The sequence below is a fragment of the Trichechus manatus genome, unplaced genomic scaffold (assembly GCF_000243295.1).
Source record: "Trichechus manatus latirostris isolate Lorelei unplaced genomic scaffold, TriManLat1.0 scaffold00153, whole genome shotgun sequence".
NCBI classification, from domain to species: domain Eukaryota; kingdom Metazoa; phylum Chordata; class Mammalia; order Sirenia; family Trichechidae; genus Trichechus; species Trichechus manatus.
Genome location: NW_004444089.1, coordinates 3587867 through 3613384, shown reverse-complemented (window position 1 = coordinate 3613384; position 25518 = coordinate 3587867). Strand labels below are relative to the sequence as shown.

Sequence of the window (25518 nt, the reverse complement as noted above, 5' to 3'; positions counted from 1 at the left end):
GTTTTACTCTCTGCTCCCTTCTGTAACAAGATTGTTGTTGTAGTTAGATGCCTTCGAGTTGATTGCCGATTCAGTGACCCCATGTGACAGGGTAGAGCTTCCCCAGAGGCTTTTCTAGGCTGTAATCTGTACAGGAACAGATTTTTCTTCTGCAGAGCCGCTGGGTAGGTTCAAACTGCCAGCCTTTTGGTTAGCAGCTGAGCACTTAACTGTTTCGCCACCAGGGCTCCTATTCAACCCTTTAGGCGGGATGGGGCAGTTCTGCTCTGTTACAGGGGTTGCTCTGAGTCAGAATCGACTCGACAGCACCCACCAACAACAAACAGTGGGAGCAGAAGGGTGCCATTGTGTGAGAGAGCCGCCGTCTAACTGAGGGTATTTAACGCGTTATTGGCGTCTGTCATTACGGTACAGAGAGGCGGTGGACAGAATCAGTCTGCCGCATCAGTTAGGGGGAGGTCATTGAAGAGTTGTGGTTTTGTTTTTGTTTTGAATTATGGTGACTATATGTGACAAAACATTTGTCATTTCAACGTTCCGTCCAAGACCTTTTATGTTAATAATCATTACAACTGCCCTGCAAGAAGGCCATGTTAGGTTATATTACCCCAGTTTTACAGGGGATACCTGATTGGCCCAAGCTCTCACCACTAGTTTATTACTGAGCCAGGGCCAGAATTTAGGCCTGGATTATTCCAATCCACAGTCTTTCCACAAAGCTACGAGACCTCTCTTTTGTTACCCACCTGTGTTTTTTATTTTTTTGGTGAAAATATACACAACAAAACATACCCCCGTTCAACAATTTCTCCTTGTACAGATCCAGGCCATCGATTACCTTCTTCCCCCGGGTCAGTATTCTCACTGTGTCTGCTCATACTGTTTGGCCACTGTGAACTTCTACTCTCTCTGCCGCTTAGTGCTCTCATCCGTGCTTTAGAGTTACTGTTGTCAGTTTGATCACATATAGATAATTCTTTAAAAGAGCGAAATGTTCGAGGCCAACATTCTTTCGGAATCGAGCTAAACTGTTGTTTTGTTTACAGATGACTTCATGGAATAGTTTTGGTTCAAGGATTAAAGACTATTTCCAGGCAATAGAGTCTGGGGGTCCGCCAGTCTCAGTGGACCTAGTGAATCTGGTTTCCAATAAGAATTTGAAGTTCTGTTGCACATTTTTCTTCCTTTTGATCAGGATCCACCAATTGGGACCTTGATCAAAATGTTCAGTAGTGGTAGCTGGGCAGCGTCCAGTCCTTCTGGTCTCATGGCAAAGGAGGTAGCAATTCATGGAGGCAGTGAGACCTGCAGTCCATTTCCTTCTCTGATTCCTGGGTCTGCTTCTTCTTCTGCTGTTCCAGGTGAGTAAAGACCCATTGTGTCTTGGGTGGCCACTTGCAAGCTTTTAAGACCCATCTGCCTGTGTTTTCATCTCAGATTTACTTAGTTTACTGCTCATGCTTTGTGAGTTAGTATACAGGCCTGTGTGAGGGCTATGTTGTTTCTGGCCCCCTTAGTTATTTTTCTCCTGAGGATCTCCAGGCACTTACCATGTTATTGTTTTTTTTTTTTTCTCAGTCATACCTGAAACTCTTCCTAGTGATCAGCCTGGGCTTTATCTGGCTGTACTTGTCCGGAGGTCACAGTTTCCTGGGTCAGGCTAGCTTGTCTCAGGACAAACCCTCTCTCGTTCTTGAGAGGTACACTTCATCCCTCTCCAGGAGCTTGAATTCTAAGCCGTTGTCTGAAAAGCAGAGCCTTCCTCATCTAGATGTATTACCATCTGGTTATTTCTTATTTCCTCGTCTATTTCCTCCAACTGCAGCCTGTGCCTCCACCTCTCCTGTCTTCCTCTCCATGACGAACTGGTTTTCTGAGGCTTCTTCTAACGGTTCCCGTCTTAGTCACCTGTGCTGCCATGACAGAAATACCACAAGTGGGGGGCTTTAAGAGACATTTATCTTCTCACAGTTTGGGAGGCTAGAAGTCTGAGTTCAGGGCGCCCGCTCTAGGGAAAGGCTCTCTGTCCCTCTGGAGGAGGGTCCTTGTCTTTTTACCTTCTGCTTGTTGGCTCCTTGGTGATCTTCCTGTGGTGTGACATCTGTCTTCCCCCATCTCTGCTTGCTTCTGCACTTGCTCAGTCTTGCCCTTTTATATCTCAAAAGAAGATTGCTTAAAACACACCCTACACTACGACTGCCTCATTAACGTAACAAAGAAAACCCATTGCCAAATGAGGTTATAATCACTGTATGGGTTAGGATTACATTACATGTTTTAGGGGGATACAATTCAATCCTTAACAGTGCCATTCATTCCTAAGTGAATCCACACGCATGAGGTCAGGTTTGATGAGCCTCTCACACGTTCTAGAGTGATGTTTCCAAAGAAAATATGTTTACCGATTCCTGCATCAGATCCACACACATTTCAACAGAGGTCACCACCACCGCTGGCCACCATCACGTCCCGTATTTCCCGGGAGCCCCACAGGTCCCTGTTGCTGGTGTGGGTTTCCTTTCCAGAAGAACGAGTATGATGTAGCGCTTCACTGGTCCGCAGCACATGTCTCCGGCACACACTGGTGGAGTCAGTCTCCTGACATCCATACCTCTTGGCACGTTGCTACGTTTTCAGTGGAGATTCTAATCCTTAGAGACTTTTCTGACTAATTCTTTTTTTTTTTTTTAACTAGCATTTTTTTAAATTGTTGAAGCACAGCCAAATGTACACCAGTTCAACAGTGTCTACACGTACAGTTCAGTGACATTGATTACACTCTTGGAGCCGTACATTCTCACCTTCCTCTTCCGAATTGTTCCTCCCTCGTTAACATACTCTCACTGCCCCCTAAGCTTCCTGTCTAACCTTTCGAGTTGGTCTTGTCAATTTGATCCCATAGATAGTTCTTTAGAAGAGCACAATGCTCAAGGCAGACATTCTTTACTAATTAAGCTAAGCGCTTGGCTGCTAACCAAAAGGTTGGTGGTTTGAACCCTACATGGCTCCATGAGAGAAAGTTGTGGCTGTCTGCTTCCATCAAGATTACAGCCTTGGGAACCCTATGGGGCAGTTCTACTCTGTCCTACGGGGTCACTGTGAATCAAAATAGATTCGATGGCATGGGTTTTGGGTTTTGATTTTATTGTTTGGTTTAAAAAGGACTTCAGGGAATACTTTTGGTTTAAGGTTTAAAGATTATCTCGGGGCAATAGTTCACCCAGCCTCAGTGGCTACAGAATTTGACTAATGCTCTTAGTAAACTGCCTTAATGGATTGCCTGATCTCTCAAACTGTGACAGTTTGTTTTTAAGCCTCTTCCTTCTCCCGTAATCCAGGGCGCGCTCCCCGTCTTCAGGGGAAGGGGACTGTCATCATTAGGCGTCTCTACGGCCCCTTCTCTCAGCAGCCGTCAGATTGTCATCCGTTTAGAAAACAAAGGAGCTCTTGAAGAACAGTAGAGAATCCTCATCTTTTCCGCTTTCTAACCCTTGGGAATCCCTAGGTGGCGCAAAGGTTAAGCACTCAGCTACTAACCAAAAGGTTGGCAGTTTGAATCCACCCAGAGGTGCCTCAGAAGAAAGGCCTGGCAGTCTCCTTCTGGAAGATCCACCATTGAAAACCCTGCAGTGCTCGGTTCTGCTCTGACACACACTGACAGCAACTGGGAATGGTGGTGTAAGCCCTGCTGTAAGGACAGAGGAGCCTGCTGCTTAGACTCTGAGCTCCGAACCTGTACCTCGTGCAGTCCTTTCTGTCTCAGTGAACAGCATCTCCCTCCTTCCAGTTGTTCACACCAGACTCCTTGCCCCCATCCTTGACTGTCATCTTTCACTCATACCCCATGGACAGTTCGGTTTTCAAATCCTGCTGCTTTTCCTTCAGAGTACACCCGGAGTGTGATCACTTCTGCCTCCCTCCGTGCCGTGATGAGTACATCAACTCCCGTGTCAGCTGTGGGTCCCCACCCTGGTCCCCTCCTTGTTCATACGGAGACTTCAGATGAGCACGTGCTAGAGAAAAGTTCCTGCCCCCAGGTGGCACATACGGTTAGCGTGCTTGGCTCCTAACTGAGAGGCTGGAGTCTACCCAGAGGCACCTCAGAAGAAAGGCCTGGTGATCCACTTCAAAGAAACCAGCCATTGAAAACCCTGTGGAGCACAGTTCTGCTCCAGCACACGGCGTCACCATGAGTCGGACTGGACTCCTTGGCGGCTAGATTTTGGTCCTGTTCCACCTGACCTGCTCGTACTTTCTGCTGTTGTTTGTTGGTGGCGTTGATCCAGGGAGAGAAGAGAAAAGAAAAACCTCAGTACTGTTGTTATGGTCATTGTTAGGTGCCTTCAAGTCGATTCGGACTCACAGCGACCCCATGGGACAGAGGAGAACTGCCCCAGAGGGTTTTTCCTAGGCTGTAATCTTTACGGAGCAGATCGCCAGGTCTTTCTCCTGCGGAGCTCCTGGGTGATTTGAACTGCCAGCTTTCAGTGAGCAGCTGAGTGCTTAACCGTCGCACCACGAGGTTAGTGATAATAGGAGTCAAGGCTCAAGGGCTGCTCTCGTAGGAAGGAGTCCTTTTATGATTCAGCCGAGTGTCGCTGTGTTTATGCACAGAGGGTGATAGAGGGAGAAGGTAAGTCAGTCATTTCAAATGCATGTGAAAGGCGGGCAATGAGTAAGGAAGACCAGAGACAAACTGACGCTTTTCAATTATGGTGTTGACGAAGAATATTGAATGTACCATGGACTGCCAAAAGAATGAACAAATCTGTCTTGGAAGAAGTACAACCAGAAAGCTCCTTAGACGCAAGGATGGCGAGACTTCATCTCACGTACTTTGGACCTGTTATCAGGAGGACCAGTCGCTGGAGAAGGACATGATGCTTGGTAAAGTAGAGGGTCAGCAAAAAAGAAGAACACCCTCGACAAGATGGACTGACACAGTGGCTGCAACAATGGGCTCAAGCATACCGATTGTGAGGATGGCGCAGGACTGGGCAGCGTTGCTTTCTGTTGTACGCGGGGTCGCTGTGAGTCGGAAGCGACTCGACGGCACCTAACAACAACACACAACAGCCAGAGAGAGGAAGGCATTTCTGTTTTAATTCTCTCCTTCAATTGAGAGGCAGTTTTGTGCAACAGAGAAGAGTGTGGGCTCTTAGTACCAGTCGGTCTGGGTCCGAATCCAGCCACTAGCCGTGTGATCCTGGGCAAAGTATTCAACTTTTGCTTCTTTCTCTTGCCTCTGTGAGACGCGGTTTTTGTGACAGTTAGTACGGGTAGTCCCTGATTTACGACGTGGTTCCATTCTGACGACTCCATCGTAAGTCGGTTCTGACGTAAGTCGAATACCTCTTTTTTATTTAGTTTTCATTGATACTGCCTTTTGTCAGTATCTTTATAAATCTAATCTTTGAACATCTGCAAGTGAACATCTAGGAATGGTAACATCAGCAAATTACATTCTGCAACATTGTACGTAGTACATGTTACTGATAAGAGGTACAACAAGAACAAAAAACAGATGGTCGTTAAGTGTGGTTCCTTGTAACTCAAACATGTTGTAAGTAGGGGACTACCTGTACATGTGAAGCAATTAAACAGTCCTAAACCATCGTATGGAGACCGGTGGTGCAGTGGTTCAGAGCTCAGCTGCTAACCAAAAGGTGGGCAGTTTGAATCCACCAGCTGCTCCTTGGAAACGCTATGGGGCAGTTCTACTCTGTGCTGTAGGGTCGCTTTGAGTCAGAATTGATTCCACGGCAACAGATTTGGTTGTTTTTTTTTAAACCATAGTAAGGAGCCCTGGTGGTGCAATGGTTAAGTGTTCAGCTGCTAACCAAAAGGTCAGCTGTTCAGACCTACCCAGCAGCTCCTAGGGAGAAAGACCTGGAAATCTGATCCCCCAAAGATTACAGCCTAGGAAGCCCTATGGGGGCAGTTCTGTGGTGTCACATGAGGTCTTCTTGAGTTGGAATCCACTCATCGGTACCTAACAACAACAACGAGACATAGTGAGTGTTCGGTAAATGGTGGTTAAGTTTTTTAAAAAAGCCAGTTTTCCAAGTAGGATTGTTGACCTTCGTCTTCTTGATGGCGGAGGGAGTTATCGACATTTTTGTGATGAACCTAGATCAGGACTCTGTTTCCTCCTCGCGCGGTAGAGCACTGCCCGCAAGGACAGCGGCTGTGAGAATCATTGCATTCAGCCACACAGTCACCCATCCTGAGTGGGTCCTGAGTCATCAGCATGTCGTTGGGTGCCGTCTGGTTGGTTCTGACTCATAGTGACTCCATGTGACAGAGTAGAACTGCCCACAGGGTTTCTTAGGCTGTAATCTTCATGGGAGCAGATCGCAGGTCTTTCTCCCATGGAGCCACTGGGTGGGTTTGAACCACCAAACTTATCGGTTAGCAGCCGAGAGCTTAACCGCCGTGCCACCAGGCTCCTTAAGTCATCAGTATATCACCATTTCCTCCCGTAAGTAAAGGAGCAGGAAACCACCTGCCTGTTCTTTTTCCTCCTTGCCGGCAGCAGTATGGCTATTCGTGTTTGGGCAAAGACCGTGGAATTTGTTTTCATGACGACACGCTGCCCTGCAGTATGGATTCCCTAACTGGTGTTGCACCTTTGGTTTCAATTTGGGCATTCACTGGAAGCAGGGAGAACTGGCCTTGGAGAAAAGTTAGTGCCGAGATTGGCGTTCCTTACCCAGTATCCTTTTTAGAGAAGCCCGTCCCCACCGTGTTCCCCAGTGTTCTGTCAAGGAACGTTAAACAAGGGGACTACAATTAGGTGGAAGAGAACGAGACGTTCATGTCTTCTTCTGCCTGTTGGAGATGGCATGAAATGGAAGCAACCAGACTGGAAGCCGGGGAGGGGGTAGGTTTAATCAGCTTGTGTGTCCAACGTCCCGTCAAAGATGGACTGTTCTCTTTTCCTGCTCATCTTCGTCTTCCATGTTTGTTTTCCCCTCATTCCTCTGTCCTGAGCTTTTCCCTGCATGTCTGTTGTCCCTCCGTCACATCCCTGTACTGCGTCTCCTTCGGCACCTTGTCCCTCACTCTGACTACCTGGTGAAGAAGAGAGGATAATAGGCCTTTATATCCTAAATCAGAAAATGAGGGTGTCCTAAAGCCTCCTTTTCTCGTAGGATCAAAGGCCCTCTTTAATGAAAGGGGTCTGTGAGCTTTTAGCATGCTCAGTGAGGGCGCCATTCCTCCGTGGGTGGGACGAGTGTCCCTGTGTGGCACTGTCCCCTGCATTGCGGGCTGGTTGGTACCCCTGGCAACAGCACCACGTCCCAGTTACATACTGCTAGTTGTCGTGACAACAAAAATGCCCACACTCATCTCCAAACACCCCAGCAAGTGATGGGGTAGCCTCTGCGTTAGAACCACCATTAGCGAGGCAGAGGTTGTATGGGACGAAGAACTCGGTGTGTTTGGCCTTTGTCTCTGGTTGCTGGGAATAGCCAGGGCAGTTAAGGTGCTGTGGTGATGCAGTGGTTAAGAGCTCGACTGCTAAACAAAAGTCAGTGGTTTGAACCCACCAGCTGGAGAAAGATGTGGCAATCTGTTTCCGTAAAGATTACATCGTTGGAAATCCTGTGTGGTAGTTCTCCTCTGTCCTGTAGGGTCATTATGAGTCAGAATTGACTTGACAGCAACGGGTTTGGGCTTTTTTTGGTTTTGTTTTCCAAAATTGCAAGGCAAGTAGGGGTTGTACCATACCTGCCAAACTAACTTCAGGAATGGAGGGGGCATGTTGCAGTCATGCATGTTCATTGATTGGATGGATCATAACTCCGCATTAAGGCCCCAGTCATGTGTATGCATGAGATCCCAATTACTAACACCAGGTCTTTGCATATTTCATTATAATACTTTACTTTGTCTTCTCGAGCCGCCCTTTGAAATCTTTGTTCAGCTCTTTTACTTCATCGTTTCTTCCTTTCACTTTAGCTATTCTGCTTTCAAAAGCAAGTTTCAGAGTCTCTTCTGACATCCATTTTGTTCTTTTCTTTCTTTCCTGTATTTTTAATGGCCTCTTGCTTTGTTCACATATGATGTCCTTGATGTCATTCCACAGCTCTTCTGGTCTTCAGTCATTAGTGTTCAAATCTATTCTTGAGATGGTCCCTAAATTCAAGTGGGATCTACTCAAGGTCGTACTTTGGTTCTCATGGACTTGTTTCAATTTTTTTCAGCTTCAACTTGAACTTGCATATGAGTAATTAATTGATGGTCGGTTTCTCAGCTGGCCCCTGGCCATGTTCTGACTGATGGTGTTGAGCTTCTCCATTGTCTCTTTCCACAGATACAGTCAGTTGGACTCCTGTGTGTTCCGTCCAGTGAGCTCCGCGTGTACAGTTGTCGTTTACATTGTTAAAAAGGTATTTCCAGTGAATAGGTTGTTGGTCTTGCAAAGTTCCCATCACGCCATCTCCAGCAGTGTTTCTGTCACCAAGGCCGTATTTTCCATCTCCAGCAGTGTTTCTATCACCAAGCCCATATTTTCCATCTCCAGCAGTGTTTCTATCACCAAGGCCATACTTTCTAACTGCTGATGCTTCTTCTTGGTTTCCAACTTTCACATTCCCATCACCCGTGCATTATCAATAATTATCAATACATCTTAGTTGCATGTTTCATCAATTTCAGACTGCAGAAGTTGCTAAAAATCTTCAATTTTTTCACGTTTGGCATTACTAGTTGGTGCATAAATTTGAATAATAGTCTTATTAACTGGTTCCATTATAGGCGTATGGATATTATTCTGTCCATGACAGCATTGTACTTTAGGATTGATCTCAAAATGTTCTTCCTGACAATGAATGTGACACTGTTCCTGTTCAATTTGTCATTCCCAGCATAGTAGATCATATGATTATCTGATTCAAAATGGCCAGTGCCAGTCCATTTCAGCTCACTAATGTCTAGGATGTAGATCTTAAAGCATTCCATTTCATTTTTGACAACTTTCAATTTTCCTAGATTCATTCATACTTCATACATTCCATGTTCCAGTTACTAATGGATATTTTCAGCTGTTTCTTCTCATTTTGAGTTGTTCCACATCAGCTAATATAGGTCCCAAAAGCTTGACTCCTCTGTCCACGTCATTAAGATTGACTCTACTTTGAGGAGGCAGCTCTTCCCCAGTCATATTTTGAGAGCCTTCCAACCTGTGGGGCTCATCTTCCGGCACTGTATCAGTGTTGCGCTGCTATTCATAAGATTTTCACTGGCCAATGTTTTTTAGAAGTAGACGGCCGGGTCCTTCTTCCCAGTCTATCTTAGTCTGATAGCCCCAGTGAAACCTGTCTGCCATAGCTTCCAGCATCACAGCCACACACAAGCCACCACAGTACAACAAACTGACAGACAAAAGGTGGTAATATTCTCCATGGATTTTTGAGTCTTTATAATTAATGACCCCACAAGGGCAACAGGATTCTTATTTAGCTCGGGGTGGCTAGTTCAGAGCGGGGGCTGCACGGACAGTCATAAGGACAGAGTCCTAACTTGTGAGGAACCAGCTTTGGGCGGCTGGTGGACAGAAAGGCTGCACGGGCAGCTGACAAAGAAGGACAGAGTCCTTCTAGCTGTCACCGAGCCCCAGGGGGCTAGAGAGGGAGAGAAAGGAGCTGGCTGGTCTGAAGTGCAGGGAGTTGTGTTCAACCAGTGTTTATAATTTAATGGATCAACTCAACGCCAAATGTATGTCTAGAGAAAACCTAACTACTGTACCAACCCCAGTTACGCCACCCTGAGGTTATACCAGGCACTTTTCAAGGTACAAGCTGTTGGAAATGCAAGAGGTTTATTGGGAGGTTAAAAAACACAGAATAGCATAGAATAGGGGACAAATTTCTTTCAAGAAAACGCTAGGTTTTCATTAAGTTTGGTTTATGAAAATGGCTTTAATGTCTTCGAAGTGTGCTCCTTTTTAATTTACAGCATTAAATATCTTTTTAAAAAGTGATTGTAAAATATAGTCCAAAGTATGTGTATGTTTTAGAGTCTGTCGTACTAACGGTTCTTAAATCTCCATATGACAAGTGTGATGTTATAGTTTGCTAATGTTACGCAAATGTTATAAAATTCTGTATTTCTTTTGTGTTGTAGAGAAAGCGATTTGAAGGAAACTGGACACGGGCCCAGGAGACTCAAACAGAAGAGAAACAGAAAAAGAAACAAAACACGAACCAATTACAGTGAAATCACGGCAAAAGCCGCGTGGGATACCTTAGGGTACCTCGCTCCAGGAGCTCAGGAGCCGTCTCCGAGTGAGGAGGAAGATTTGGAAGAGACCAGAAGAGAGCCAAGGTGTTCCCTCACTGGTGGTCTGGGAAATAAACTGAGAGGTTTTGTGAATGGTTCTAAAGAAGAAAGCTGGAAAAACATACATCCCGAGGAAAGTTTTCCAAGTGTTACGTCTGTAGTTGAGTTGTACAATACACCAAAGGATTACCCCCCTGAAGATGGTGATAAATTGCTTCTAAGTTTGTCATCTATTCCAAATGGAAGTTCAGTTGCTTGTCAAGCAGTGACTCGAAACCTCTCCTGCGTAACCAGAGGTGATTGCTCGGGTATGAAGGTAGAAAAGCAGACTGAAAATATGCATGCCATGGCGCTGGACGTCCAGGACAGATTTGCTGAAGTCTCGCACTCATTGATGCAGAAGAGAGAGACGGGACATAAAAGTCTCCTGTGCCGTCAACATAGATCCAAAACCTCACGTCAGGTTTTAATAGAGGAACGGGGAGTAAATACACCTCAAACCAACAACTGGGCTTTTTTCTCAACCAGTTTATCTGATGAGGAATTGCAGCTGGGCTCTGTTGGGCAACCCTGGTTTGGTAGCTGGCCTGAGGGACCTCATACGTTTATATGTGAACAGAGACCAAAGAAAGGCAGGTGGCGGAGACAGGCCTGTCCCGATGGCGAGGGGGGCCTGGTTACATTGATCTCCACATCTGAAGGAGCATCAGGGCCAGGAAGCAGTCCAGAACTATTGATAGAGAAGAAGCTATTGATAGAAGATGAAAACTTGCCATCTTCAACTGAGAATATAGATTCATTTATAGAAACAAATATCTTCAGAAGCCACCTACCTGGACCGGATAGCCCAAGGAGTGCCTTAGTACCCACAAAGAGTAAAAGGAGACAGATAAGGGCTTTCAATCTGGCACCAAACTTTGACTTACAGGGACAGGCTAAGAATGTAAAAGAAAGGGAAAAAGGTGTCCAGTTAACAGAAAGCCATGGACTAAAACTTATTTGGGAAGCAGAAGAAGATAGACTTTCAGAAATAAATAATGAAAAAGAGAAGAAAGAAAACCGTGTGCCCTCTGATCACCATCCACTATGTTTTTATCGTGGTATTATGAAAAACCCCCCTCTAGATATTGGTGGACAACTCTATCCTCGTTTCCTGTCATTTATCAGGCTGGGGAGCTCTGTGTATTTTTACAAAAGCCTGATCCCTTCTCTTAGGCTACAGTATGCATCTAGCTTTTGGAAGGTATCTTTTATGAGCACGACACCATTTTTGACTTCCGGATCTCAGACAAGAGTAGATAGTAAACGAGATGACATGGGATTGGTTTCTCCAGAAATTTTATGTCACCAACCTCTTAAAGTCCCTTCTGATCTTCGCTTTCTAAACGAAAGTGTTGGTGAAAAGCTGAAGAGAGAGGAAGAAGCCAGGCCCTTGAAGTCCTCACAAACTGAAGATAAGCAAGACTTCACAAGGACTAGCTGTACTCCCCCTGGGTTACCCTTATCCCAAGAGTTTGCCTCTCAGCTAGTCAGGCTTTTTGGATCTCCAGGAGTTCCAATGGGTAATTGTTTTTCACTTGCTTAAAAAAAAAGAAAAAGGTCCAGTTTAGCGTGCATGAGTAATTTTTGAAGTGTTACTCTCTAGTGTTAGTGATTTCACGAGGTCTGTTGATGTCGGGATGCTTTTCAGCTGTGAAGTGGAGGCTCATAATCAATGTTATCTTTGGTGCTGCCCACTGCCCCTCCCCCCATCATCACCATTAATCTCCTTCCTCCCTTCCTCCCTCCCTTCATCCCTCCCTCCCCCGCTTTCTTTCTTCCTTCCTTTATTGGTGAAAATATGCACAACAAAACATACACCATCTCAACAATTTCTACATGTACAGTTCATTGTCATAGGTTACGTTCTTCAAGTTGTGTTACCTTTCTTGACCCTTTCCAAACTATCTCACCATTATTAACACAAACTCAGTGCCCTGTAAGCTTCTCATCTATCCTTTCGAGTTGCTGTTATCAATTTGATCACATATAGATAATTCTTTAAAAGAATGTACAACTTAATGCAGACATTCTTTTCTAGTTAGGCTAAACAGTTATTTGGCTCAGAGATGACTTCAGAGGATAGTTTTGGTTCAAGGATTAAAGATTTCCTCAGATAAGTTTTGGGAGATCATCCAGACTCAATGGCTCCAGAAAATCTGGGTTCCATGAGAATTTGAAATTCAGTTCCTCATTTTCCCCCTTTTGATCAGGACTCTCGTATAGACTCCTTGATTTAAATGTTCACTAATGGTATTGGTGGACACTATCCAGTTCTTCTGGTCTCATGGCAAAGGAGGCAGTTGTTAATGGAGGTAACTGGACACGTAGTCCAACCAGTAATCTTCTTAAATGACTTTGAGTACATAGATACTTGGAATCTCAACCTAACTAGACCCTGGGAAAGATGAAGGATGAGGCAGGTAAGCAGGGATGATGCAACAAATAGACCTGGGCTGTTTTTTTTTTTTTTTTTTAAATCTTTCTTCTTTCTACATTTACGCCTTTTGGCACATAGCCCTTTCCTTTCTCACTTACAGTTATGGCTCACAGGTACGAGAATTACAAAGAGGGGGAAGCAAAGATTAAATGATGAAAAAAACCTTCTGAAAGAAGGTTAACTTATTTTTTAAAGTTCAACTGAAGGACAAAAGACTGTTGAGAAGGGTACCGAAAAGAAGACTGGGAAGGAGTCTGTCCAACTAGTTGACTTGAAAGATTCCTTCTGGCTCTTACAATTGTTGTTGTTGGGAGCTGTCAAGTCGATTCCGACTCATTGCGACCCCGTGTAATACAGTAGGACTGCCCCATAGGGTTTCCTAGGCTCTAATCTTTAGGGGAACAGATCACAGGCCTTTTTCCCGTGGAGCTGCTGGGTGAGTTCGAACTACCGACCTTTCAGTTAGCAGCCAAGCACTTAACGGTTGCTCCACCAGGTCTCCTTTTTGTAATTGTAGTTTTCAGAAATTAAAAAAAAAAAAATCTACTTGTGGATAGAGCAAGTAAAAATATGATTTTTTTGTATTCTAAGTAAATTTCTTCTTAGTAATAAGTGTAGTTAAGATGCTAGATGCCTTGAAGTGAGCAGGGAGCACGTGTCCCAGTTCTGTTGTGTCTGTAGCTCAATTGCCAAAACCTCCTAGTGTGCTTCCTTGGGAATCCCTGGTGGTGCAAACAGTTAATGCCCTTGGCTGCTACCTGAAAGGTTGCAGGTTCCAGTCTACCCAGAGGCACCTCGAAAGAAAGGCCTAGCGATCTGCTTCTGAAAAATCACCCATTGAAAATCCTATGAAGCATAGTCCTACTCTGACACGCCTGTGATCACCATGAGTCGGAATTGACTCCACGGCGACAGGTCTGTCCTTCCTCGGGCGGAAGTGGAGAGGCCGAGGCACGGGAAGCCGTTCTCCTGTATCTTGTCTCCCTGCAGTTCTTTCTCTCCCACAACAGCCAGGGTGCCCAGGCCCTGGGTTTCCACTTGGCCCCTACCCTGCTCTCTCGGGCATCCCTTGGGCCCCGAAGCTCAGACCCAGGTGCTGACCGAGTGCCAGGGGGCACAGTGATCCCCCTGCTCTTGGGTTTTGGCATCGCGTTTATCACATTTGTGAACATTGGGAATAAATAGTCATATCCTACTATTCCCTTCAATTTTTATGTTCTCCTAAATGCACCAAAGTTACATACCAATTTAAAAAAATATATTAAAACACATTTGCTTTGGGGAGTTTCAAAAGCTAATTGAAAACATTTTGGGTCAGGAATTGTCCAAGGTCCATACTGTATGCAAAAAATTTGGTGTCGTTTTGTGCCATTTTTCCTGAGAGAAAATCGTCTTTGTACAGATTTTCTCGGCTTCTCAGAAGGGTCCACGGCCCAGAAGGATGAACAATCACTGCCGTAGACTGGCGCCAAAAAGCTCAACGGCAGCGGTGTGAAAGGGTCTGAGCCTCGTCCTCCTCTGAGTGCACAGTATCATCGTAATCCACCGTGATGCTCAGGCGCCCACCCGGGAAGGCTGGGAAGGCCTTTTAAGGGAAACAGACCTCATTCATCAAATAGCTTACCTTCTGAAGGGGAAGACGAGACGAACACAAGACAAAACTACTGTCCATAGGAAATACAAGCGATGAGCTCATGGGTATTTTAGCAGTGAGCTTCGCAGTGCTAAAGGGATGGCTGAAGAGAATATGGGATTATGGTTTTATCTGGGATTGGTTTCAACGTGGAAGTAAAATTATAAGCAGCATTTATCCAAGAGGGAAAGGAGTGACTTGACTGAAAAGCAGAGGGAAGGAATTTCACATTGGGAAACAGCACGTCCTTTAAAAGAGAGAGGGAAAACCCAGTGGAGGCTGAGGACCGATTTGTTAGCAGAGGCTGGACAAGCCAGTGGTCTGGCAAACAAGGTGTTGTTGTTAGCAGGCACTGTTGAGTCCATTCCAACACATGGCGACCCCATGTGACAGAGCAGAACTGCCCCACAGGGTTTTCTGGGCTGTAATCTTTATGGGAGCAGATCGCCAGGTCTTTCTCCTGTGGAGCCACTGGGTGGATTCAAATTGCCAACATTTTGGTTAGCAACTGAGCGCTTAATCGTTGCACCACCAGGGCTCCTTGGCAAACAAGGTGGAGAACTCAATTGACCCTGTTATGAGGCGCTTTGCAGACACAGTGTTGTTCCATATCAGGGCCATATGTGTGCCTTAAGAAACAATACTGCTTACGTTGCTAGGAATATGTGGGCATAGGAAAAATACTTCGTTGTTTAAGAGGATTTTTTTTTTTTTTAACCAGACACTCATTTGTGGCAGGAGCACTTTGCAAGAAAATTAAACTTGCTATAGTTGTGATGTTGTCTGCACACCGCAGGAAAGGGTGACGACCTGAGCAATTAGATAAACATGCATTGATGTGAATATACATTCGCATTCACATGAAAATGTCCACTGTGATCCGTAGAGTTCTACATACGTACAGAATGAGCATTTTCATGCAGTCTGGATAGCGTTTCCTAGTGTAGAACTGAGACAAACTAAGTCCTGTGTTAGCCATTACTGAAGTATCTTTAAAACCAGGCTTTTACTCCAGAAGAACTGGACAGTGTGTTAAATACGAAATTTGGCTACCATTACTGAATGTTTTGATCACAGATTCTGTAGAAGGATCCTGATCAAACGGGGGAAAATGCAGAACAGAATTAAAATACTCATGGAATCCAGGCTTTCTGGCACCATTGAGGCTGGGTGAACCCCTGAAAATATTGCCCTGAGACAATCTTTAAACCTTAATCCTTAAACCATAAATATCCCCTGAAGTCTTCTTAAAACCAAACAATAGTTTAGCTTCATTAGTAAAGAATGTCTGCCTTCAGCATTATGCTCTTTTAAGGACTATCTATATGGGGTCAAAGTGACAACAGCAAGTTGAAAGCTTAGCTAGGAAGCTTAGGGGCCGTGAGTTTATGTTAATGGAGGAGGAACAACTCGGAGAAGGAGGGTGAGAATGGTTTTACAACTTGAAGAATGTAATCAATGTCACTGAACTGTACATGTAGAAATGGTTGAGCTGATGTATACTCTGCTGTTTATTTTCAACAACAAAGTATTTTTTAAAAAATCAGGCTTTTAACATTACAGTGGTCCATATGTCGTGTTTACATATCTTCACATTTAAGGTAAAAAGATCTTGTGTGGTATTAAAGATGAAATCCGTCCCTTCTGTTTTCACAGAATCTTTGTTGCCTGAGGACTATGTGGTCCCCCTTGACTGGAAGACACTGAAGGGGATCTATCTGCAATGGAAAACATCCATAGAGGTGTGTGTAAAACACAGCTTCCAGCAAAGGCCTTCCCCAACTGGCCCCTAAAGAAAAGAAAAATGACGGAAAAACGTGATCATTAAACTCAGCAGTGAAAGGCAGCCTCCCTATGTTAGTTCAGGACCAGAACGTCTGGGGCTGGGTGGGTGACATACGCTTATTTACTTCCATTTAGTCCCTAAAAAGGCTGTACAGTAAAACCTGTGAAAGCCGAAAACCTGTCAGAGAAGGAGAACTCACTGGGTGTTGATGAGGAAGGATTCTTCCTAGACAGCGGGAGAAAAGTGGTCAGACTGCACCCTGTCAAAAGCGGAAAACTTGCGAGACCCGGAAAAACAAGGCAGTACCAGCGAGTTCCGGCTCTCAGTCTTCCCTGCACTTGGTCCAGGTGTGTGCTGGTGAAAGGGCCTGCTCAGGTGATGGGTCCTTTATACTCCATCACGTCTTCTGTCTCGTCCAGCCAGCCCTCAGTCTCATCCTGTGTGAGGTAGTAGCAGATCCAAGTTAGAGTCCTATTTCCTAGACTTGAAAGCACTCATTATTGGTTCATAGTGACACATGACCACCTCGTCTGAGAGGCTGTCAATCTTCATGGAGAAGGACCGGCTGGGAAAAGTGGAAAGATAGAAACTCCGGGAGCACCAGCCGTCTGTGCACACCCAGTGGGACAGGGCGGCTGAGGTTCCCCGTTCCCGGCAGCTGACAGACGTGGTGAATTAATGTAATTTAAATGTGTCCAGGGATGATGCTGGGGGCGTGTTTAGAAATAAATAGCAAAACTGAGATTTAGTTACCATTGTAGATCTAACAGTTCAGCAGAGTAGCTGTTTCTTAACTCTTCCTGGAAGCACAGGTCAGGGAAATGATTCATTTTCCTTGTCCAGTTAGTAAAACCAAGTACATTTTATTAAGCTTGTTTTTCCTCATTCCCTATGGAGACCTTATTGTTATTCTTAAAATGAAAGAAAGAAATCAAGAAAGCAATACTTTAAATTGACACTTGAAATCGTCACGGGGAGCCTTGAAGGCCGGCCCTCGCCGGGGCTGCCTTGTCTCTCCGGGTCTCCAAGGTCCCTCCTCTCAGGTTTCTCTCGCTCTCCCTTACGGGGAAATCGTTGTGCCTTCCTTGGCTGACAGGTTTCCGCCTTACACAGGTTCTGGCTTTCCCAGGTTTGCCTGTACGTTCTTTTGTCATTTTGGGAGGTAAATGATAGTACAAACTTAATTAACCCCAGGATCAAATATTAATCTTCACTATATGTGTTTTAATTATAATTTCTAGAAAAGGCAGAAGAAGATTGCTTAGAAAAATGAGCATCTCTTGAATTGTAAGTACAGCGTATTCCGGAGACCACCACATGATCAGTTGGAAGCGAACACTGACATCATTTGGTTTTAATAGCTCATCTGGACCACGATTGCAGACTGAAACATAACAAACGGAGTTTGTCACCATAGCAACCCTCTCTACCGTCACCCACGTGATGTTCTTGTTTCCTTTAAACGTAGACCTTTTGTGAAATGCAACAAAGCTTAGCTTGTTGCTCCCAAATTTAATTTCCAGGTGTATTGGTCTTGGACGTATTGTAGAGCATTCTGTCAACACTACGGTTTCCGGGGGTTCCTTTCTAGCCTCCCCGACTGGGAATCAGGGGTGTGGGTTGTATTTAAATAGGAAATGGCCCTGTAGGGAAATAGCTTAACACAGGAGGACAAACTTTGGTTATATTTTAAATTTAACACCAAGCTGACATTGAAATAAACCCATTGTACCTTTTTTCAAAAATGCCTGAATTATGAAAGAAACACAGCTGCTAGGATTTCAGTGTCTGTCTCTCGGCATTTGATAAGAATTGGATGCACTGTGTCTTTACCGTATGTTTTTTTCTCTTCTTTCCAACTCTTATTTATAAGAGTATTTTCTGTGTCCATTTCTCAGCTAGAGATACATGGACACCCAGTACAAATAGCTTTGCCTGTGTTAAACCTGGCCCTGCTCAGAGGCGAGGGAGAGAAACTAAAGATCTGAGAGAAGAGTCTAGAGAATTGGACCGGCCACTGGAAAACAGGGGAAAGTATAGTAACGGAAAGGTTAGCAGTTTGATCCCACCCAGTGGCTCCTCGGGAGAAAGACCTGGTGATCTGCTCCCATAAAGATCACAGCCTAGGAAACCCTATGGGGCAGTTCTGCTCTGTCACGTGGGGTCGCTAGGAGTTGGAATCGACTCAACAGCACCCAACCACAACAATATTAAGATGCGACAAAGAAAATGAAGAAAAGAAATTCTTAAGTCTACAGGCGTATATATTTATACACTTAGGGGGTAAAAATATTCAACATTCTTTACTAAACCGATTCTCTAAAAACAGTCATGAGAAAAACAAGTTAATAATGGACTTGGAAGAAAACCTTTACTAGTTTCCAGTTCGTTGTTAACCTGAGGCTACAGCAGAGAAAGCCTTCCTGCCCTGGAAATGTCTGTCTTACAGGGTTGGACGTTAGTAAGCAGTTGTTGTCTTCCCCCGACTGATGAGAGCCCACCTCAGGCACTAAGCATGGATGTGTTTGGCTGTGGGCAGTCCACGAGTCTTTTCTGTTTGCTGGTTCAGTGGTAGAATTCTCACCTTCCATGCGGGAGACCCAGGTTCCATTCCCGGCCAAAGCGTTCATACGCAGCCATCTGTCAGCGGAGGCTTGTGTGTTGCTATGATACTGAACAGGTTTCAGCGGAGCTTCCAGCTGAACACAAACTAGGAAGAAAGGCCTGGCAATCTACTTCTGAAAATCAGCTAAAGAAAACTCATGGATCATAAAAGTCCCAGCCCGTGGTGCCTGGGAGCAGCAGAAGTTGGGGATCTGCTCCACAGCAGCTAACGACAACTTGTTTGCTCAGTTTGGATGTTTCAGGTCAAGCACGTTTTCTGGACCATACTTTCGATTTTTTTTTTTATTGATCTTCAGCCTGCCTGCTAAACTGCCCTCTGTGTACCTGGTCTTACTCCTCACAAAGCGGTCTGCCCCTAAATTATTATTTACGAATGTGGCCGCTATTTGCAGATTTTTTCACCATTATGATGAAAAAGGGCCTCTCATTTTGTGTTTGGCGTAGGGTGCCAATCACTGGGCCTCAAGGGGGAGACAGAAAATTATTGTTGTTGGGGGCCCTGGAGTAGATTTTCAACTCCTGGCAACCCCTTGTGAACCCCAGCAGCTCCATGGGAGAAAGCTCCCACAAAGATTACAGCCTGGGAACCCTAGGGGGCAGTTCTGCCGAGTGTCAGGTAGGGTCACTGAGAGTTGGCACCTAACAACAACGCCTCCTTGGGTGAAAGCATTGTCTTTGAAATGCCCCTGGCAAAACATAAATTATGTTTTCTAAGAGAGGAATGTGTTAACACATTTCCGTGAATTATGTACTAACCTCTTCTGACATGAACAGCTTTACTCCTGGTTTAGGGGCAGGGCCGCAGGGGGTTGGTAAAGCTCTGTGGGTGGGCCCTGGAATAAGGGGGACTAGGCTGAGTGGGCTGTGGGGACCCCGTGGGGGCCCTAGGTGCCAGGGCAGGGCGTGGAGAGGGAAACTAAGGCTGGGAAGCTGAAAACAAAGCCCACTCGTGTTTCCGTGTGGTCTGGACTTGTGCTTGTTTGTAGCTGCCGCCTCCCGTCTTCACGGAGCTGTGGAGGATCCCGATCATCAGAAAAAGTCAGTGCTGTAAACCCCCGGGAGCTGGCACGCCCACTGCTGCCCCGAGGGCCACCTCCAGGGTCGTGCCTGTCGGGTAACGAAACGGGGCTGATCATATGTCCCCCCAATCTTGATTGGTTGTCTGAATAATAATAAAAGAAAAAAAAATAGCGGAAAAGGTAACCATTTGATCATTTTCTGGTTTTCAAAATGTTTGCCATAACTTTTGTATGTTTTATAGAAGAAAATAAGTCAGAGAACACTTGAGAAACTTATTTTAAAAATGACATCAAACCAGACCAACTGGACCAGCTGAGACTAGAGGACTCCCTGAAACTGTTGCCCTGAGATTCTCATTAAGCCTTGAACCAGAAACTAGCCCGAGGTCAGCTTTTATTGAAATAACGGATCGGCTCACAAGATAAAGAATATCACCTGTGAGTATGGCGCTTCTTTAAAAAAAATCATCTATATGAGACCAAACAGCCAGCAATTACATTAAAACACAGATGAGAATGTCAGGCGGCAGGGAGACTAGATTAAAGGAAACAGAACCACCGGAAGAGAAATCATGAGCATGTCCACGCGTTGTGAAGACTGTAACCAATGTCACTGAACAACTTGTGTAGGAATTGTTGGACGGGAACCTAAACTGCTGTGTAAACCTTAACCAAAAACACAATAAAATATTATTTAAAAAAAAAAATTTACACTGAGATTCGAAGGGTAGGCCCTAAATCCAAGCATAGATCCATGATCCCATTTCTGGATTTCTGAAATGCAAAAAAATCTAAATACCAAAAGTGGCTTTGTTATTATTATTATAAAGTCAACATTAAAATTAATTTGGCAGCAAAACCTGACCCAAAGTGACAGGAGGTTAATTTTAACTCCTTATTTGCCCCACTTAATGTGACGGGTCATACATTTTCTGCATGAAAATTCATGTGTTTAATCATGGGGGCTGTCCCAGGCCCCACTCAAAATGTAAGGTAATTTATAGGTGCTGGGCTATCTTCTTAAAAAGGAGTCCGTGGGTGATGCAAACGGTGAAGCGCTCGACTACTAGCTAAAAGGTTGGCAGTTCGAACCCACCCAGAGGCACCTTGGAAGAAAGGCCTGGCAATCTGAAAGGTCACAGCCTTGAAAACCCTATGGAGAAGTTCTACTCTGCACACATGGGGTTGCCATGAGTCAGACCTTCTTAAAACAAACAAACATACACTTTCTGAATTCTGAACAATCTAGCCTCAAGGATTTTGGTAAGGAATCGTGGACCTGCACCACACTATAGGCATAATACCGAAACCAAACACGTTGCTGTCGAGTCGATTCCAACTCATAGTCGACTCATAGCGACCCTGTAGGACAGGGTAGAACTGCCCCATAGGGTTTCCAAGGAGCAGCTGGTGGATTCAAACTGCTGACCTTTTGGTTAGCAGCCAAGCTCTTAACCACTGTGCCAGCAGGGCTCCATAACAAAACCAAAAACCAAACCCATTGCTGTCGAGTCAATTCCGACCCATAGCGACCCTATAGGACAGAGTAGAACTGCCCCATAGGGTTTCCAAGGAGTGGCTGATGGATTCAAACTGCTGACCTTTTGGTTAGCAGCCTAGCGCTTAACCACTAGGCCAGCAGGGTTTCCGTAGGCATAGCAGGTAACTGTTATTTTTGTATTGTTTTCGGTAGTTGTAGTTAACACATTTAAAATATGAAAATCCATATTTGAAAATGCTGAGCAAAGGAGTGATTGCTGACTCAGTGTTCAGCACGTCGCCCCTTCTTCCCTCCTGCTGTTTTCGGTGAGGGAGTTCTGCCTGTCTGACCTCACAGCACTCCTCCCAGACCCTCTGGGTTATCTCCTGGCAAGGAATGAACCTCCAGGCTTCTCTAGGGCCGCAGGCAGCTGCCTGGCGTTAAACTGGTTTTTAAACAGACTTCCAACTGCTCTTCCTTTTGGAGCCTGGCTTGGGTTCCTGGAGCTGCCTTAATAAAAGACCCTACACGTTCGGGGCTGTAAAGAACAAGACCTTACTGTCTCGCGGTTTCGGAGGCTGGCAGTCCAGATCAGGGCCTCGGCTCCGGGGGACGTCCCTCCTGGTCAGTGGCCCAGGCCTTCCGGGGCTTGTAGAGGGCCCCTCCCTCGGTCTCTTCCCCGAGTGTGTCTCTTCTTTCCTGGTTCCTCTTTAAGTCACCACTCAGAGGGATCCACCCTACTATGCCCCCTTAGCATAACAGAAGAACCCCTATTTCCAAACAGGGTCACATGCATAGGTAGGGGGTTAGAATTTCAACATATGTTTTGGGAGGATGCAGAGCAATCCATAACGGAGCCCCGCCTCCACAGCCCAGATCTTCCTGGGACTGTTAGGGGGTCACCCTGGGTAGACCGAGTGGCCTTCTGGCTTCCTGTAATTCAGGCTATTTTGAGAGAACCACCTAGCCCAGGAAACCCTCGTGGCGCAGTGGTTAAGAGCTATGTCTGCTAACCAGAAGGTTGGCAGTTCAGATCCACCAGCTGCTTCTTGGGAACCTGATGGGGCAGTTCTACAATGTCCTGCAGGGTTGCTGTAAGTCTGGGTGGACTCGACGGCAATGAGGTGTTTTTTTTGAAATTGGTTTGGCTAAAATTTCGCTCTCCAGTTTCCAAAATGTTGTAGCAGGGATTTTCTCAGTCTCTTACAGCTTATGTTGAAAACAAAAATAACAATAAAACGCACCCCGCCTCCAAAAGCAGCCCTTTACATTTTCGTGGGGCTTCGCGGAGGGGGTGGGCGTCTGCCATCTGTATCGGGAACGTATTGCTTATTGAAAACAATTCAGTATTTCCCTCACGCTAGCTTCTGGCACTTTTCAGTTTCTCTTCCTGCTGCCCTGTGAAGGCTTCCCGGCAGAGGGCGTGGTCTGCGGTGTTTGGCTGAACTCCCCGAGTTCTCGCTGGCTCTTACCTGCTGCCGTGAGTCGATCCCGACTCATAGACCCTAAAGGACCCTTCAGGACAGAGGCGAACTGTCCCAAAGGGTTTTCTAGGCCTTCGAGCCCTGGTAGCGCAGTGGTTAAGAGCTTGGCTGCTAACTAAAAGGTAGGCAGTTCGTATCCACCTAGCCATTCCTTGGAAACCCTAGGAGCCAGTTCTACTCTGTCCTGTAGGGTCGCTATGAGTCGGAGTCGACTGGATGGCAACGGGTTTTTTTTTTTTTTTAATCTTTATGGGAGCAGATCGCCAGGTCTTTCTCCCGTGGAGCGGCTGGTGGGCTCAAACCACAGACTTTTTAGACAGCAGCTGAGCACTTAACCATTGCACCACCAGAGCTTCTTTGCAGGCTCCTAGCCCTTGTGAAACTGGACTTGCCTTTGGTCTGGGGCGGGATCATGTCAGGGCAAATCTAACCAGTATTGGGGCTACGCAGACACCTGAGGAGGGGGAGGGGAGCTTCGGAATGTCAAACGCTTGCTGTCTTAGGGGGCTTCAATAGCGGCATTTATGACTTCCTGATAAGTACATGAAGGAGCCCTGCTGGAGTTGGGCAACCATTCTCACCCTCTTTTTCTGAGTTCTTAACCCCATTAACATAAACTCACTGCCCCCTAAGTTTCCTATCTAATCTTTCTAATATAGGTGGATCTTAAAAAAGCATAATGCTCAAGGCAGACATTCTTTACTAATTAAGCTAAATTAGTGTTTGGTTTTAAGAAGACTTAAGGGGATGTTTTTGGTTAAAAGTTTAGTCTCCAGGCAGTAGTTTTGGGGGTTCATCCAGCCTCCATGGCTCCAGAAAGTCTGGATTCCATGACAATTTGAAATTCTGTTCTGCATTTTATCCCTTTTGATCAAGATTCTTCTATAGTAATGGTAGCCGGGTACCATCCCATTGTTCTGGTTTCATGGCGGGAGGGGCAGTTTTTCACCCAGTTTGTGTTTTCCATCTCAGGGGTGGCACTAGCCACAGTTCAAGTGCTCCGTGGCCACATGTGGCGAGTGGCTCCTGTATCCCACAGCGCAGGCCTAGAAGGACAAAGAGGCCCCAGTGTTTGAAGCTGGGCATAAGCAGTCCTGTCACAAGCAGGACAGGGTACATACATTATATAAGCTTCATTATTTTCATGATTCACATATATTCTCTGTTCCTTATGGTTTCCCCCTAAAATTTAGAGAAGCCTTTTGAAATGCCAGTGTTTCTCAGCAGAGCTAAGAATCCAGAAAGTACCCGTCCTCCATGCTGGGGCTGGGGTTCTCAAGGGAGAGTGGCTGGCTCTCACACAGACACACACACACTCAAGCATGCGCACACACCCACGCGCGCGCGCACACACACACGCACACACACAGTGTCAAGGGGGAAATCCTAGGAAAGTTGAGATTCTCAGCACAGAGCCCCTTCCTACTGGAAGAGCCCCTCCCAAGCTTTTTGAAAAATCTCTGGATTTTGTTTTAGAAGGAAGGTACTTTTCTTCACAATGCCTCCTCATAATGTTCATACCTCAGCTGCCAGAAACAAAATGTATCTACTTTACACTAATGGTTACAGCCAAAACCCCACACCCCTGGATTTTTCAGCGTGGTGTCAAGTTCGAATCTCATCTCTTTCAACCCATGCATCTTGAGTTTAGGTTCAGAACACATCACTCTGTCGCACCCTGTGAAATATAGGAGTCACTTGGGTGATCAACCGTGGGCGTTCACCGGTTCCTGGAACTTAGAATTCAGTTCTGGAAACTTCTCTCATTGGTCTCGGAGGCCTCTGCTACTTTCGCTGAGGGCTGAGATATTCCCAGAGAGGGCCGCATCTCAGGGGCCCGCCCGCCTAGCCGCTACCGGGGCGGGAGCTACTGTTCATAAACCAACGTGAGCTTTGAGAGGCGCTTTTTCTGAGGAAGGAAAGATTTAAAAGTTATGTAGAGGAAACAAAGTTTTCCAAGAATATTTTGGCAGGCAGATAAAGGCAGAGAAAAAGAAAAGCTGCAGGCCCCGATAGGGTGGGGGTAGCCCTCGGGGCACCAGCCAGTGTCGGTGGTCGCAAATGAGAGAAGACAACGCCTTTACTCTTACTGTCTAACATGCTTTCACGTTCGTTAATCGTTAACTACGATTGTTTGACTTCCAAGGTCCAGGCCAGGCGGGAGGGAGGGCGGCTGGAGGGTGCGCATCTGCGCGGCGGGGACAAGGCTCCGCGGTCCCCGGGGGGCGCCCCCTCTCCCGGGCGGAGGGCACCCGAGGCAGCGGGGACGGGGGGCCGGGGGGCGCGCGGCTGTCCGTCTCCCAGCGGCCCCGGCTTTCCAGGTAGCGACGCCCCCCTGCCCCGCCGCGCCGTTCCGGCGGGTGGGAGGAGGGGCTGGGCTGCGAGCGCCGCCCCCCATCTATCACATGGCCGGAGAGCCACAAAAACAACCGCTTCGGCCAAGACCGTGACTTCAGGGACGGGAACGCGGGGCCCCGGCAGCCGGCCCCCTCCCCCCCATGGAGGACAGTTTTCTTGAATCCTTTGGGAGGCTCAGCCTCCAGCAGCGGCAGCAGCCGCGGCCGCCGCCCCCGCGCGGGACACCTCCGCGCCGCCACAGCTTCAGGAAACACCTCTACCTGCTGCGAGGCCTCCCGGGCTCGGGGAAAACCACGCTGGCCAGGTAACCACAGCAGCCGGGGGCCCGCGCGTCCCGGAGCCCGCGCCCCCCGCCCGGAGCCCGCGT

At 46.4% G+C, this 25518-nt stretch overlaps 2 protein-coding genes across 8 annotated transcripts in view; both read left to right on the top strand.

Annotated features, from left to right (window-relative positions):
- Positions 1 to 21225, top strand: part of LOC111818982 (uncharacterized) — a 61351-nt gene extending 40126 nt beyond the window's left edge. The window contains exons 2-5 of one of the 5 annotated variants that reach the window (XM_023740341.1): positions 10132 to 11849; positions 16056 to 16141; positions 17427 to 17472; positions 18084 to 21225. In XM_023740341.1, the coding sequence (XP_023596109.1) occupies positions 10132 to 11849; positions 16056 to 16141; positions 17427 to 17450 (1828 nt within the window). In that variant the 3' untranslated portion in view covers positions 17451 to 17472; positions 18084 to 21225. Of the gene's footprint in view, positions 1 to 10131; positions 11850 to 16055; positions 16494 to 17426 lie in introns of those variants that run through there. The other 4 variants (XM_023740342.1, XR_002825577.1, XM_023740340.1 and 1 more) reach the window with 4 other exon arrangements.
- A 4009-nt stretch (positions 21226 to 25234) lies between these two features.
- The window catches only part of N4BP2L1 (NEDD4 binding protein 2 like 1), a 19406-nt gene continuing 19122 nt past the window's right edge, over positions 25235 to 25518 (top strand). For 2 of the 3 annotated variants that reach the window (XR_002825576.1, XM_004386024.2), the window contains exon 1: positions 25253 to 25455. Coding sequence is in view for 2 of the 3 variants with exons in the window: in XM_004386024.2 (XP_004386081.1) it covers positions 25292 to 25455 (164 nt within the window). In the remaining variant the exon portion in view is untranslated. Of the gene's footprint in view, positions 25456 to 25518 lie in introns of all 3 variants that reach the window. The other variant, XM_023740338.1, reaches the window with a different exon arrangement.